Genomic DNA, 15,992 nt, shown 5'->3' with positions numbered 1-15,992 from the left:
GGTGGGGGTGGGGGGTAAAGGAAGGGGGGAGTTGAGAGAGGGAGAAGACCCGTGTTCACTTTTTAATTAAGGCTCCGTAGTGTAACTCGTCAATGTACATTATTGGAAGAATGAACGTCAATGCCATTGCTTTTTCTCCCCCTCCTTTATCTCTGTCAATGATTCAAAGACATGATTTATGGTTCGTCTCCGTCTTTCAGGATCATCCATCAAGCGCTGGCTCTGCCGCAGCGCCACCCGTTGTAAATCATTCTGAAAGCCTGTCACTCATTTCCATTAACCGTTCCTCTGTCGCTCTGGTCTCCACCTCCCTCAACCTCCTTTTCTTTTTTTTTTATTCAGGCCACCCCCACCGCACCCCCTCCACCCCCCCACCCCCTCCCCACCTCTCTCTCTCCTCCCCCTCGGTGCACAACCTACAGCCACGCAGGGTATCAGTTCCGTTCTGCTGCTTCGTCCGCCTACCTTCTTTTCAATAAATTAACCACTTTCTCCCATGCAATGAATAAAACGGCTGCGTGCTCGTCTTGCAGTCGGCACCTACTCCTCCTCCATTACAGCTGAACACCTTAGAAATGTCACGCCGCTGACTCGTAGGCTAAATGAGGATATAGCACAAAGAAAATATTTTTGTTGCACTGACTTTTCCAGTGGAAATATTTGAACAGCTTTGATATGTTTGCAGTGTGGTATTAATGAACATATATCCCACACATACAGGGCACTGCATCTGGTTTTATTATGTTTCTTTTTTTTGGAGGTGCCTTCAGGATAATTTGGCTAAATATGAGCACACAATAATAACCCATGTACCTGGAGTAGACTCTGTTTTTTATATGCATTCATTCTGGGAAGGACTGTATTCAACAGTTAATGGAAACAATATTATGTCTGTAATTATTACATGTAGTAAAAGCAGCACTAAGTGGGCAGTCCTGCCATTAAATACTGTTGGTTTTCTGTAAATCCTACCAGTAGTTTAATTCAGACACTCCAACAATGACTGTAGTCTTTAACCAGTTTTTATTGAAACAGGTCTTATGAACAGAAATAATTGGCTCAATGGAGTGACTGTCAATCTCTTACAATGGTTGATGTGCCTGCTCTGGGGAGCCCAATTCACAGGCGTCTTTTTTCATTCTAATCAACATCTAGATATCAACACAGCAGAATACCCACAAACAGCAGAAAGCCTGTTTCAAGGGGAAACTTTCAACTATTGGGTGCCAACACATTTCACTATTTGGGCAGCCATTGTTCTCAGAATGGGCTGTCAAAGTGACAATGCGCACCAGGCAAATCCAGAAGTTTGCACTTTTCAGAAAACAGCGGGTCCTAATCATTTTGTGGAGGACACTTGACAACAAATTTGCCATTAAAATGAATCTGAATAGGAGGGAGCGGGCTGTTTTGAAGCATTTCTGCCTCTCTTACTGTTGCTCGTCTTGTCCCACAGAGCTCCAGGTTTGGCGGGCTTGCTTCGCTCCCTTTATGCTTGCCATGAAGCAGCCTTTGGTCCCGCTAGAAACTGACAGTACCACGCTTCAGCTGCAAATTCACTCTGTAGCCTCATTGTATTTAATGAAGGGAAAAAGTGGCAATCTACTATTAATGAACTTGGAATGTAAAAAAAAATGCCTCCCTTTGCTGAAAACTGCATAAAACTGCTTGTACAAGGAAAGCTTTGGCTGGAACCCATCCAGAATCTAATGAAAGATCCATACAGGGACAGAGCGAGCGGGAAGAGTTAGTGAAATGCAGATTGTTTTAATAGAATACACACAGTCTCTTCCAGCTGCACTATCAGATTCATCAAGGCCTGACCTTGATGGAGGGCTGCTGTTGTTTGGGAGGGCCAGTGTTTAGGGTTCATGCAAAGTTTATGATGCAGGGACTGTATGTACCATATACACAACTACTGATCTCAGGGGAACACTGAATGTAATACAGTCCATGGAGGAAAGAGTGAACTGGATGCTTGTTTTTCTTTCTATACTATAATATTATATCATGAAATCACACATGAGATCACAAGGAAATAAAAGAACAATTTAATATTAAAGACAATTAAATCCTGGATATTGCCCCTCAGATGCAAAATAAAACAGAATCATATGATGATTACAAAACATCAGACAATGACTGAATGGGAATTGAAAAGCTCTTTATTTAGTCAGGCTAGTGGGCATGAAAAACAAACAGCGCGTTAGGTACGTCGGAGTGTAGGCCATCATACCTTTCACTCAGTATCTCATAAAACTAGAACAAAGGCCTTATGTGTGTAAGGCAGTGGTCCTTTAAACGATGGCCCACTTTCCTCCCTGCTGCCACGCAAACATTCCTGACTGACATTCAATCAGGGAAATTTGAACCGAAGCAAGATGGTCTTTTATTAGTACCGCCCTGTTTGCTCGACTGGTCAGCTCCAATATGCGAAGCGGTTTGAGTGGCGTACTGTAAGATGATGGGTTCTCTCTCTGATAAGGGTGAATGAGGGGTAAACTGCTATTCTGCAGAAAGGAACCATCAGACCTCATCATGTCGCTACTGGAGAGCCGTGTCACGGGCTCTTCAGAAACCAAGTGACAGAGCGGCACGAGGCTGCCCCCCCACCACCCTCCTGCAAGTGGAAAATACACTGGAGCTGAAGCCGCCCCGCTTCTGCTCCGCCAACTGGAACTTTGTATCAGTCAGGGCAGAAAAGATCATCTATAATCTGACAAATATACACTGAGGCTTTTAAGCCTCTTCAGTTGTAACGTTATCCTACACGCTCGCCAAATTGTTTATATTTACCTTTGCTTGTTAGCAGAAGAGGGCGAATAGAAGGCAGCCGTGCCGTGTGCAGTATTTTATTTTTTTTCACTGTTTATACAAAACAGCGTATTACAGCTTATTCAGCAGCCAGTAATTTAAAGGGTTGGTTCACCTAAATTACAAAACAACATATTTTCTCACTTACCTCTGGTGGCATCTAGCCAGACAGAGGGTTTGGGATTTTTTTGCCCAGGTTTGCTGATATCTCTCTCTGAGATTTCAGATTCTTTATTTAAGTACAAGTAGCAATGTGACATTAAGAAAATACACCATTACAAGTAACATTCCTATATTAAAATTTTCACTTAGTAAAAAAACATACTTAAGGTCTCAAAAGTTAGTTCTGGCTGCTGTCAGTATACTAATATTAGATCATTATTAATGATGCATTAACAAGTAAATTTTAACCTTGTAGTTGATTTAGGTGGAGCTAATTTTAACTGGTTCGTATACAATCCTACTGATTAATTTACAAAAATGCATCACATTTTACAAACTGATCATATGTTTTAGTGTGAAAAGTAACGGATAAATGTTGTAAAAAGCACAATATTTCCCTCTAGAGTTAAAGTGTTAATTAACATAATATTGATATACTCAAGTAAAGTAGAAGTACCAGAGAATTGTACTATAGTATTTGAGTAAATGTACGTAGTTTCTTTCCACTGAGGCAGACTCAAAACCTGGACAAATAAAACCTCAACCTCATCTGCATTTTTTTTTAAATTTGGATGAACCCTGAGTCTCTCTATTTATATTATTACATATTATATACAAATAGCAAACATCCACATGGCTCTGTGATGTTGGTTTGGTAAAGACCTATGAGACGGGGTGGGAGTGTTGTGTGTATAATTGTCTCTGCTGGTGCTGATAGGAAACCCTTTGGTGAGATACAACACCAGGCAACTGCATGTGATGCGGCGGCTGTGGCACGTTTTAAAGTGATGACTTAGGTGCTGGAGTGCAGATTGCAATGCTCTCCCACCGCTCACTTCCAATTAGGCAGCGGGCCGACTGATGCGTCTCGGAGCAGAAGCTTCTAGTAGGCATCAAAAGGAGCAGCTTTGCTCTGTGACATCATGGAGGGAAGGGAGCTCCTGGAGCTAATCAGGGCAATCTGATGTGGCTCAGTAAATATCATGATTAGCCTCCATGCAACATGCAAGGACAGACTTTTAGAAATTCCCACGTTTGTATCATTAAATAAAAAAACACCCTTATAACCCAAACTAAACATGCTCCAAAGCTGAGCAGCTCAGAGCTTCAGATATTTCTTTGTGTTTGTCCGTGTGTTGATTGTGCATTGCAGAACTCTCTGTATTTTTAGTTAACAGAATGTTGGTTGTGAAAACATTTTTGATTAATTGCCATAATTATTGTGATCATTTTTGCCCAAATGAACAGCCAGATGGCAGGATATGGTGTCATATTTGCGATCCTATCATATTAATCTGGCTCTGGGTCCATCTGAGCACATTGTGCCATTTGCTGTGTTCACAATCTGTCCTCAAGTCGTCCATGTCTTCTTTTTTCTTTTTTTTTTCTTTTTTTTTCACTGTGAGTTTTTATTTGATTATATTAGACTATTAAATATTAAAGTTGAGTGTGTATTAAAGCAAGGCATTTATCTGCATGAATAGCTTGTGTTTAGTGAAGTAAGTAATGCGCTTTAAGTAACATCTCCATCATGCATACAAAAATTAACATGAGTGTTTCCGTCTCATGGTTTTGTCATCGCAGCCTCAGAAAGATCCAACAAAACCACTTTGTGGGGGGTTCACGGCTGCTTTTAACCCACTTTTCATCATCTAATCTACGTTTTGTCCTCTTTATCTTGACCATAATGTGCACCACAATACGGATGATAACCATTTCCTTCTAAACACAACACGATATAGACTCAGTTGCAGCGTGTCTGCATAGTTTTGAAGTCTTTTCAGGACATCATTGGAGTAATTTAACACCAAATTGTTGAAATGAAATAATGGGTCAGATGGGAACTAATGACACGTTCCTATTTAAAAAGCAAGTCAAAAACTATTTCATTGTGTGATATCAATTAACCTCCAGACAAAATTTTTGTCAAAGAGAGCAGACTGAGTGTGATTGTTCTCTCTTTACTCTGCAGTGTCCTTGGGCTCGGGGAGACTGTTTCCTGACAGGGAACAATGAAGAGAGAGGTGTTTACAGATCTTTTACAGATGGCTCCGGGGCTCAGAATTAGCTCTTCACCATTTCTCATGTGATTCGGTTCAGAATTAACTTCAGATGTGTCATCAAGACTATCATCAGGATGTCTGACAATGTGTCTGTTTGATCTTGACGTGCGCTGCTCACTGAGTTAGTCAGATATCACTGTCAAATATTAAACCTTGTGGCATGTGTGTCTCATTCTAATGATAGCTCACTGAAAGAAATCACATCATGGTGACTTTTATAAAAATGCACCATCCTGTTTCCGACATTACAGTCACAAAAGAGCTTCATAACTTTGGAATTGTGTTTTGTACGCCGAATACTTTTTGACTGACATTTCACACCTATTTATAACAACAGATGACTACAGTCACTTAAGTGTTGTTAAATGTACAGACACAATTAACTGGGCGTATTGCTTACATGTGAAAGAAGAAGTAGATGATAGTTACCGAGCCAGCCTGGGGATTTTATCAGTGATCCTGACCTGCGTTGTTAGCGTGTGCTCTGCCTATCCAGCAGCAGGCCCCCTTTTCTTTTTCTTTTTTTTTTCCTCCTTTTTTTTTCTTTACATGGCATAAATCCGGGAGATGAAAATGTCATGGAGCAGGTTCATTTTGCAAAGAGGTTTTGATTGCCATGCGCGTGTAATTGATTGTTCCAAGGACAGGGGGAAATCTAGAAATGTCATAACAGTCCTGCTTAGGTTGGTCCCACCGCTAGGCAATCAATGAGAAGTAAAAAGAGATATTGATTTGCGAGCAGCAAAAACTGTAGCTTGAGACAACCAGAGAGCACTGGGGAAAGTGGCACAGACATGCAGACCTGTCACTGGCACCTATGAATTACCCAATCTTCTCTGAAGATAGTGTTACCTCGGATACTCACAAAGTCCTGCGCTGGGTATTGCAGCTGTCCATTAGCTAAGCTCCTCAGGCTGCTAACTCTCTGTGGCTTGTCAGATTAATGAAGGAAATGTTGACCTTCCAAGGGATAAATGTTGATGTTCTCACCATTACAAAAGTTTCAACTGGCGTGTTGATATTGGAAACAGAACGCCCTTTTAGAGCTGGCACACACGTTTCAGAAATGATTGACACATTTTGAATAGACTCACTTACACACAGGAGGAGGGATTGTGCTCTATGAAGACATTGCTTAAAGTTGAGTTATAAATATGTTCCCATGTAAGGCGTTAGCACCAAACCAGTTGGGCAGCATGCTGCAAAAGAATATAGCAGTTAATGTAATGTACCATTTCCTATGCAGTTAGCTGGTTTCTTCTAGTGAAAAAAGGCTTTTGGCTCAGAAACAGGCTGCTGCTTCTGTAAATCCAGGTCTTGCTATGCCAAGAGTCTGTTCTAACGGATAAAGGTTATAAACACTTCAACTGCCTGATTTATGATGGACACCTCAGGTTTTTTGACCTTTGCATATCTCTGTCTGAAGATATAAATTTGTAGTGACACAGATTGGAAGCTTTACAGCAGTTTATGACATGCTAAATCTCAGGCAAGGCATGCCAGCCTCTTGTTTTGTACGGCTAGTTAGGCTGGGAGTTGCCTTGTGTGGACTCTGACACAACATTTTCAAAGCAGGCATTTCCTTTTTTTTTTTTTTAAGATCTGAAAAGAATGTGCAGGCAATTGCTGCTCTTCACTTTTGTTTTACACTGTGACACACAAGTTCTTATACTTTACACATTGCTGTTTTATTCTTGACAAATTTGTTTGTTATTTATATAATGATCTGCTGTAGGTGTTGTCTCTTGGCCTAGTCCTTGAATCTGATCTTGTATTAAAAAAGGAATGCAGCTTGGCATGGCAGCATTACCGTGGTAGACCAAGCCCTGGCAGAGCGCAGTCACAAATGGTGTGAGATGCAGAGTTAGACATGCGGGTATCTTGGAGTGATTCCTGCCAGAAGGTTAATTGGTGCCTCTGGATGTCTGCTACTTAGGGCATCTGATAGAAAGCCATAGAACAGCAGGAAGGGCAGCTGTTAATCTCTGTCAATTCCATCCTCAAATACCAAGATAAGGCACAGCCATTCACATTCAAACTGATATAACTACATGTAAGTGGTTATTTCCAGGAAAACTGTGCTTTGTGAAATGCACATTTGTTTCACTAATAGGGGCAGGTCATAGTGAATGGCATGTATTGGTGAATTTTAAGGTACATAAAATATGCAGGAAATAGCCATTACATGATGGTATGTACAAAGAATGAGCCATTTCTATTTAACCACCACTGAAGTGGAAAAATGCTCATCTCCCCACTTTGGTGCGCGTTCTTACCACTCCTTCAGTTTTAGTGATGACTTTGAAGAGAGAGGACATCAACTGGGAGCTTGTCATAGCCACTGGTGTTCTCCTTCACTGTGAATACTATATATAAGACTATAAATAAAACATACCTCTGTGCTCTTGACAACTCTCTCCCTTAGCATCAAGGGTGTTTTGGAGGCCATCACTGATCTCACTTGGCCAATCAAAACATCTCTCTTGCGGTGGATCAAGGTCACAGCACACTGGGGCTCTTGGGTGTGTTTGTGTGTGTATGTGTGTGTGTGTGTGTGTGTGTGTGTGTGTGTGTGTGTGTGTGTGTGTGTGTGCGTGTGTGTGTGCAGGCTCTTGTTCACTAGGCCCCCATTCTCCATGTTTGTTTTGAAAGTCCGAATCCCATCTCCATCTCCATCCATTAGCTGGCAAGCAGTTCACCTCCAGGGTTTCTCTTGAGGCACTTTTGAAATATTGATAAAAAAAAAAGTCTTATTTTCAGAAGGCAAAGAAGAGAAGACATTCTATGGGCCGCCCAGTGTGGGACTCCTGAGTGCTCAGCTTCAGCCATCCCCTCATGGAGTGCCCTCTATTCAGAAAAGAAATATTAACCACATGAAATGCATAAGTGCCTGGACAGGGCTGTTATGTCCTATTCATATTTAACTCAGAGCACATCTGCCACATCTCTCCCAAAATGCACATTTTCCCGCATGACTATGAGGCGGAAAATATCTCAGATATGTGACAACACTGACAAACTGCATTTATTGCCGGATGTCTTGAAAAGATATGCAAACATTGGTTGTGATAGCGTTGACGTGGGTTTCCGGGTGGTTAGATTTAGATTTAAAATAATCTGAAATAGTTATTGTCAGAAAGGACATTTTAATCTTCTGTAGCTGCGCGCGTATGATGTCGAGCAGGCCCTGCAGCCACACGAACAGCCCTCTGTGCTGAGTCAGAGTTTCCGCTAATTGGATGATGGGAAATGTGTCAATTAGAAAAACTGTTGTTTAATTATCTGTTAATTGAAGCAATAATGTTTGTGCTCTATGAGTTGGGAGAATGAACAGGTGAATAATGAAAGAAGTAATTGCTGTTTATGAGACTGTCAGAGAAAATATAATGACGTGACAGATTGCCAGTAATCTTTTGAAATTTTGTATAATTGTCTAGTTTTAACGCTGATAATTGAATCAGCTTTTCCACCAGCATGATCAGCATCTTCATCAGCATCAGCATTCGCATTTACAACATATTTTTATTTTGCTGTCAACTAAATCAGTACCCCGATGTTGAAGCACTGAATATTACAACCTTGTGATAGTGGCTAAATGTCCTCTGAAGTCGTGTTTTCTCATCTTTTCTCAGTCAAGCCTTTTAATTCATTGACAGAGCAATGCTAGACATTAGAATATCTGCAGTTTGTGTTAAGCCATTCCTCACATGTAGCTTCAGAAAGGCTGAGATGTTATCCAGAGCAGAAGGCTTGCATTTTCATTTCAGTTTTGTGACATCCATAATCACTATGGAATAGGTCATTTGCAATAACACTTAACAGGCCCTAGAAGAATCAATTTCATTTTGTCACTCAGTGGCCAGTGATTGTTGTAAACATCTCAACTTGAGGCCAGAAAAACCTTGGACACAGCACTAAGTCAATGGCCTGTCGTGAATCACATGGTACTGTTGTACCAGCAGCGGTCTGTTAGTAAAGACATTATGTCCAGCTATACTCTCCCACTTCCCAAGGCACAAAACAGCTGTTATCATGTTGTCTTTATATTTCATGTTGTATGTGGGTTTTTTATAAATGTTGTACCTTGCCAAATAAATTATAAAGCCATTAAACTGTTGTTATGAATCATGTTTTAATGTCATTAATTTCTGTTTCTTCTTTTTCTAGTGTACATGCCTGATGAAGATGCTGTTCTTCAGGATTCCGTTGCTGAGGAAGATGGAGAGAACGACACTCAGACTGAGGAGGAGTGCTCAGAGAAGACCAGCCCCAAAGTATCTGAGGACAGAGAGCTTGACAACAAGAGCACGAACACATATAGCAACCAGAACTCTCCCATTAGTGTCCTTTCCAATCAAGAGGCAGAGTTGGAGTCGCGCCTTAGCGACAGCAGTGACAGACTCTCAGACTTCAAAACCTCCTCGCCACCTGAGAGCCAGAGGGATGACGAAAGTCGCAGCTCCAAACTCAAAGATGAGACGGGCAGCAGTTTGGAGAAAATGAGGGCAGCCTATGCAAACTTTCTCTCTGATTCCTACTGGACAGGGATAGGAATGGACTTGAAAATGGCCAAAAACACCAGCAAAGCCAACTGCGACAGCACCAACGGAAGCACCAAAAGTGAGTTTGACTGGCACCAGGATGCGCTGTCTAAGACCTTGCAGCAGACACTCTCCCCAAAGCCTGTGTCCAAACCCAATCTCTTTAGCTCCGTCCACCTATACAGACAAACCACCAAACCCTGTGGCTCGGTGTTCACAGGAGCCAGCCGGTTTCGCTGTAAGGATTGTAGTGCAGCTTACGACACTCTTGTGGAGCTGACGGTCCACATGAATAAGAGTGGACACTACCAGGATAACAACCACAGCAAGCAGAGCAATTCCTCTGCCTCGTCTTCTAAATCGAGGAAACGAAATTTGCAAGATATGGAAGGGAAGGAGGATGCACAGAAAGTTTTGAAGTGCATGTTCTGTGGCCATTCTTTTGACTCACTCCAGGATTTGAGCGTCCACATGATTAAAACTAAGCATTACCAAAAAGTGCCTTTAAAAGAGCCAATCCCAGTAATCACACCCAAATTGTTGCCACCAGCAAAGAAACGGGCCTTCGAAACAGTGAGACCTTGCTCCCCGGACTCTACGACTGGTATATCTGGGTACACTGAGGCACAACGGGCTGCGACCATTTCAAACGCCAACAACAATCGCTACGGCTATCAAAACGGAGCGAGTTACACTTGGCAGTTTGAGACATGCAAGTCGCAGATTCTTAAATGCATGGAGTGCGGAAGCTCTCATGACACCCTTCAGCAGCTCACCACACACATGATGGTTACTGGACATTTCATCAAAGTCACAAATTCAGCCTCTAAAAAGGGCAAACAGTTAGCGCTTGACCCCCTGGCCGTAGAGAAGATCCAGGGTTTAGCCGAGCCTGCTGCCAGTGACACTGAGGGAGAAAAGGTGTCTCCAAAAAATGCCTCCCCTGGGAGGATTGAGAAGGATAGCCAGGGGGAAGGTACATCAGACAAAATGGAAGACACTGAAGCTAAAGATGACAAGCAAGAGAGTGAGGATCAAAAGGCAGGCAATGGGGCTTTTAAGTACCCTTATCTCCGCGAGGAGGATCTTGAACAAGACTCAGGTGGAGGAGGGGACATTCTTAAATCTTTAGCCAACACAGTGGCCTCTGCCATCAATAAAGCTCAAACAGGGACACCAAGCTGGAGTGCCTACCCGAGCATTCACGCCGCCTATCAGCTCTCTGGCATCATCAAAAGCGCCCCTCTCTCTGCGTCTCCCCCTACTCAGCTAAAGCAGACATTTAACCACAAGCTGAGACCGATTGCCCCAAAGGGGAAGTTATACCATGGTGCTGTGGGAGTTGAGGCTCCCCAGGGACAGCATCAAAATGTGGACATCAAAAAAGAAAAGGTTGGCATTAGCGATGGTAAAGAAAGCCAGAATATTAAGTTTGATCTGGTGGAGAATGATGACAGCGATTGTCAGGATGATTCCTCTTCCTCTTCAAAGCTTGATGCAGACTGTGTGAATGAAGGGAGTGAAGCGATCAAAGGGAAGTTGAGCCCAGATTTCTCTGACAGAGGCAAGACACCAAGCCCTTCTGTCAGCAATGGCCGCAGCACTACTTCAGAGCCTCTCAGTGACACTCCGGATATACTTGGCATAAACCCTCTTAGTGCACTGCAGTCAGTTCTGAACAATCATCTGGGCAAAGCAAATAAGCCCAATAACTCAAGAGTAGATAAACTATCTGCTCACGCCCAGTCCATTTTTGCTGACATTAATCGTAGCAGCGAGAAACCAGCTTTAATGCTTGGAAATCCTATAAGAAATAGGCCTGATAACACCTTCCTCTTTGTTAGTGATGACCAGCCAATAGACCTGACAAAATCTAAACACAGCAAGCCGAGTTCAGCGCTACTACAGCCCTCCACCCCAATGCCACAGAAATATGCTCTGTCTGACATAGCTGACATGGTTAAAGTTCTTCCAAAAGCCACAACGCCAAAACCCTCCATGCCGCCACGGATCCCGACTATGAAACTGGAATCAGACGTCAGACGCTTTGAGGATGTGTCCGCCGAGGTGTATTCTGTCCACAAGCGTAAAGGTAGACAGTCGAACTGGAATCCTCGCCATCTTCTCATCCTGCAAGCTCAGTTCGCCTCCAGCCTTTTCCAGACCTCTGAGGGGAAATACCTACTCTCTGACCTCGGCCCTCAGGAACGGATGCACATCTCCAAGTTCACTGGATTGTCCATGACCACCATAAGCCATTGGTTAGCAAATGTAAAATACCAACTGCGCAAAACCGGCGGGACCAAATTTCTGAAGAACATGGACACAGGCCACCCGGTCTTCTACTGCAATGACTGTGCTTCCCAGTTTAGGTCGCCGACCACGTTCATTTCCCATCTGGAATCCCATCTCGGGTTCCAAATCAAAGACATGTGTAAAATGCCGGTAGAGCACCAGACGAAGGTAGAGGAGCCAGAACTGTCGAAGGTCCTCAGTGTTAGAGCCACAGAGGCTCTAGTCACAGACGAGGACATTGACTCAAAGTTCAAATGTAAGCTCTGCTGTCGGACATTTGCGAGTAATCACGCAGTCAAACTCCATTTGAGTAAAACTCACAGCAAATCCCCTGACAACCATTCACAATATGTGGAAATGGACAAGGAGTAGTTTTCTTTCATATTATTGTCACTTTTTTTCCTTTTTCTTCCTTTTTTTATTTTAATACACGGGTCAGATATTTCAAACCATTTTCCAATTAGCGTTGTGTAGTGTGCATCATTATTAAAACATTTCATGGAGTACAGCAAAGACACACTGGTTAGAAATTGTATAAGGAAACACTAAGAGATACTTTTTGCACCCTGCTCAAATGCATCACCAGTAATGAAATGTATTACTGCTTGAAGAAACATAATTGCTGATGTTTGCATGCAATAGCCCTGGCTATGACTACTATTTATTTGTATGATATGTCAAGTTTCAATTGTATTTCAAAGACAAAATAATGAACTAATTGTACTTTACAACTTCTGTGATACAGTACACCTGTATAAACGTGCAGCTGTTAAAACAGGTAGCCCGACACATGATAACACACATGCAGACCTGTACAGTGTATTGCTATGTAAAGATTGTTTTGTGTTGCAATGATAGAAGAGAAAAAAAAGCACTTTAATAAATGTTTAATCACCAGTTTAGACTCGGATTCTGTACATGACTCAAAAATAATTAGACAGTTTGGAAACAAGGATATTTCACATGTAAATATATTTTAGAAGAAAAAAAAAAACAGTGCGTTTCATGCAACAAGGATAACAACAAGACAGATGATACCTGTGATACCTGCACCTTTTTTTACTTATTCAAATAAAGAGTTAACATTTGATAACAGTTTGTTTTCTTATTTTTTTTAAAGTTGTTTCTTTAATCGTTTGTTTGTGAAGTTAGCCGCTTGAATATAGACAATAAGATTTTCACTGAGACAAGTGTTTTATGCACTGACTGAGGAAATAACGAAAGATACATCACAAATATGAAGTTGATCATTTTGTAATAGTTTTCTTCAAAGTTTTCCAGAAAGAGTTGGTAAGAAATTTGGTGCTAATTACAGGGAAAATAGATACTGTTCAAATGGTGCATTTCCAATTAAAAATATTACAATTAATTCCCAGTGAATCCTCGAGGGTTTTTTTTAGTCAGCTGAACATGCAAAAACGTGACATTTTGCTGCAGGCAAGCAATTCCAGATACATGGAGAATAAAGTTTAAACTTTGAGCCTTTCTTTCAAGGAAATTCCTATTTTCCCTGTAATTAGAACCAAATTAGGTCTTTCTGGGAAGCATGAAGAAATCATCAGGAAAATATTCAGAAATTACAGAGCCATAAAGTAAAGCATTATCCACTTATATTTAAATTCACAATATCTTTCTATTAGGAGTTTTTAAATCCGTGGAGAACCCCAATGAGGCAAAAGGACAACATCCTCACTCTGTGCACTACACTGCATTGTCTTTCTCACCCTATGACTTTTAGATACACCTCAAAGATATATCTTCTTGTCAGACTTTATTGCTTTCCTGTGAACGCTGCTGCTGTTGCTGCAAGATGGTATCATAACAATTAAACATATTTCCTCCAGCTCTATTATTTCAAGGCTATTAAAAATAATTGCCTTCTAAATTCATAAACATTTTATGCAATTCATCTCTTTTCAAGCAATCAAGTCCTCAATTACCTCCACCCATCAAATCTCTATTTTATAACAGGCAACTGACATTTGATGGTAAATGGGAAAAAGCACATGGGCACTGTGGTGATTTGAATGCTGTGACACCAACTTGCCCCCTATTGTTGGAAATGAGCAGGCAATCACGTTGTTCATCAGATGACTCCTAATGCAGTTAAAGTATTCAGCTATAATTTCTCCCCGCATTTATAATTACTGTCAAAGACCACACACCTCAGTGAGCAGATTAAAGCTATAAATTATTTAGTGCCTTTCTTCGCCGATGGATCTCTGATTTGTCTGTAGGGCCATTATGTTTTAGAGGAGCAACTTATTCTAAATTGAAGCAAGCATTGTTCTTAAGCTGCAGCAGGAAAAAGAAATTTAAAAAAAAAAAAACGAGAAATGCTACACGGATCGTATTTATTGAACATTTATTTTGTTTTGGCTTATTTTATCCGCAGCAGTTCTTCCAAGTGTAGATCCAAATCATTATTCAGAGCATACATGGGCTACAAGCACATTTCGAGGATTCAGCACAACCTAGTAGACATTCACCCAAGGCTAACCAAAGAAAAATGCTATCATCAGTGCAATCACAGAAGGAAATTAGTTGTCTCTGACCATAATTTGCTCTAATAAGTCAAAGTCAATGTGGGATTTATTGTTAGTACACAAAAGTGTTACATAGCTGTGCAAACTTTTGTAAGGTTAATACGGTTCTAATTGTGCAGTCGCCAGTCATTTGAAGGTGCATGAAATGGGTGGAAGTGGAAATGCATACAATCTGCGTCTGTTTCTCACATAATCACGATGCTCTCTAATATGAATACATGAGTTATTAAACACTGATATACTTCAGGTAACGCATCTCAGGTAATTAAGTGAAATAAACCCGTAATTCTTTTGATGCTTTATATTAATTCATTTTGGATGTTTGCATATTAACACAGTTAATCGCACTGCACATCTAACACGTCATGGCTAATTACAGATCACAGCTTTCTGCAATTACACATACAACACACAAACACACACACACAGAGACAGACAGACACACAATCTTTGTTTTAAATTGATTGATTATAATAAATATTATGCACAGTAACATGGTCATACATGGACACACACACACACACACACACACACACAGACACGGTCTATGTGAAAGAAAGTAAACATATAAAACATAAACATATATTTTTTAGTTGCATTAGCCAGAGCACTGGCCAGATGACACACAGTCACAGAGCTTCAGTGCATCCATGGTTCCCCTTAATGAAAATGAAAAAAAAAATTAAATTAATAAGAGAGAATGCAGTTTAAAATGGGTATAGTCACGTTCCAGACCTTTTCCCTCAAAGAAATTACTCTAAATGTAGTGAAGCCAATCAAAATCCACAGTCCGCTCTTATAATTTATTATTTTCATTATTAAAAATCATTGATTTCCCAAAGTCTATAGTTGTGAAATTGTTTTTGAAATCTATTAAAGCCTCAGAAATGACTAGAAGCATCAGATGAGCTTACATTTGTCCTAGCTTCGAGTTACTTTTTAAAACAGTCCTAATAGCTTTGTTGAAAAATCAAATTATGCACATAAGTACACTTGTATTGCAGACGCAGTGAAACCCGACCTTAGCAAACTTGACGCCAGCTCGCATTTGCAAATCCTTTGTCAATCTGTCATTAAACATGCTATCAAATAATGATAAGTGTACGCTGCTTGCTTGCACTAGCGTGCGTCTTCCTGATGCTGATGTGCTGTAATAGGGCAAATGTGCATCAGAATTTGCCTGCTTGGATACACACAAAACATTTACACTGTGCCTGACTTTGCTTCGCCCTGTGCCAGACAAGCATGGATTCTCTGCATCATCTGGCCTGTAAACTGGAGGAGGGAGGGGAAGGGAGGGGGGTAGAGGGTTCAAAATGTTCATCACACAGCAGCAGGGTAATGACTAGCTCATGTGTTTAATGAAGGGCTTTAGAACTTATAGCTATAATGACCCACATCCTAACTCCCTTTTCTCCCATTTATTCTCCCCAAAGTCCTCAGGTTATTACGTCCCTCTGAGAAATATCCCAGAAAGAGCATTACATCTCTCCGCACACATCAGAACATTTCATTGTCATTGCATCTGCATTGTACTGTTACAGAAACACTGGTATGATATTATTTTCAAA

The 15,992-nt window shown here is 41.1% G+C and overlaps 1 protein-coding gene across 1 annotated transcript in view; it reads left to right on the top strand.

Annotated features, from left to right (window-relative positions):
- Nucleotides 1–12,921, top strand: part of tshz2 (teashirt zinc finger homeobox 2) — a 47,259-nt gene extending 34,338 nt beyond the window's left edge. The window contains exon 2 of the mRNA XM_022763445.1: nt 9,207–12,921. Coding sequence (XP_022619166.1) covers nt 9,207–12,247 — 3,041 coding nt within the window. The 3' untranslated portion in view covers nt 12,248–12,921. The remainder of the gene's footprint in view (nt 1–9,206) is intronic.
- The last annotated feature ends 3,071 nt before the right edge of the window (nt 12,922–15,992 follow it).

The sequence above is a fragment of the Seriola dumerili genome, unplaced genomic scaffold (assembly GCF_002260705.1).
Source record: "Seriola dumerili isolate Sdu_G_001 unplaced genomic scaffold, Sdu_1.0 BDQW01000468.1, whole genome shotgun sequence".
NCBI lineage: Eukaryota > Metazoa > Chordata > Actinopteri > Carangiformes > Carangidae > Seriola > Seriola dumerili.
The sequence above is the reverse complement of the archived record's forward strand: the minus strand, read 5'-3'. Positions and strand labels throughout refer to the sequence as shown.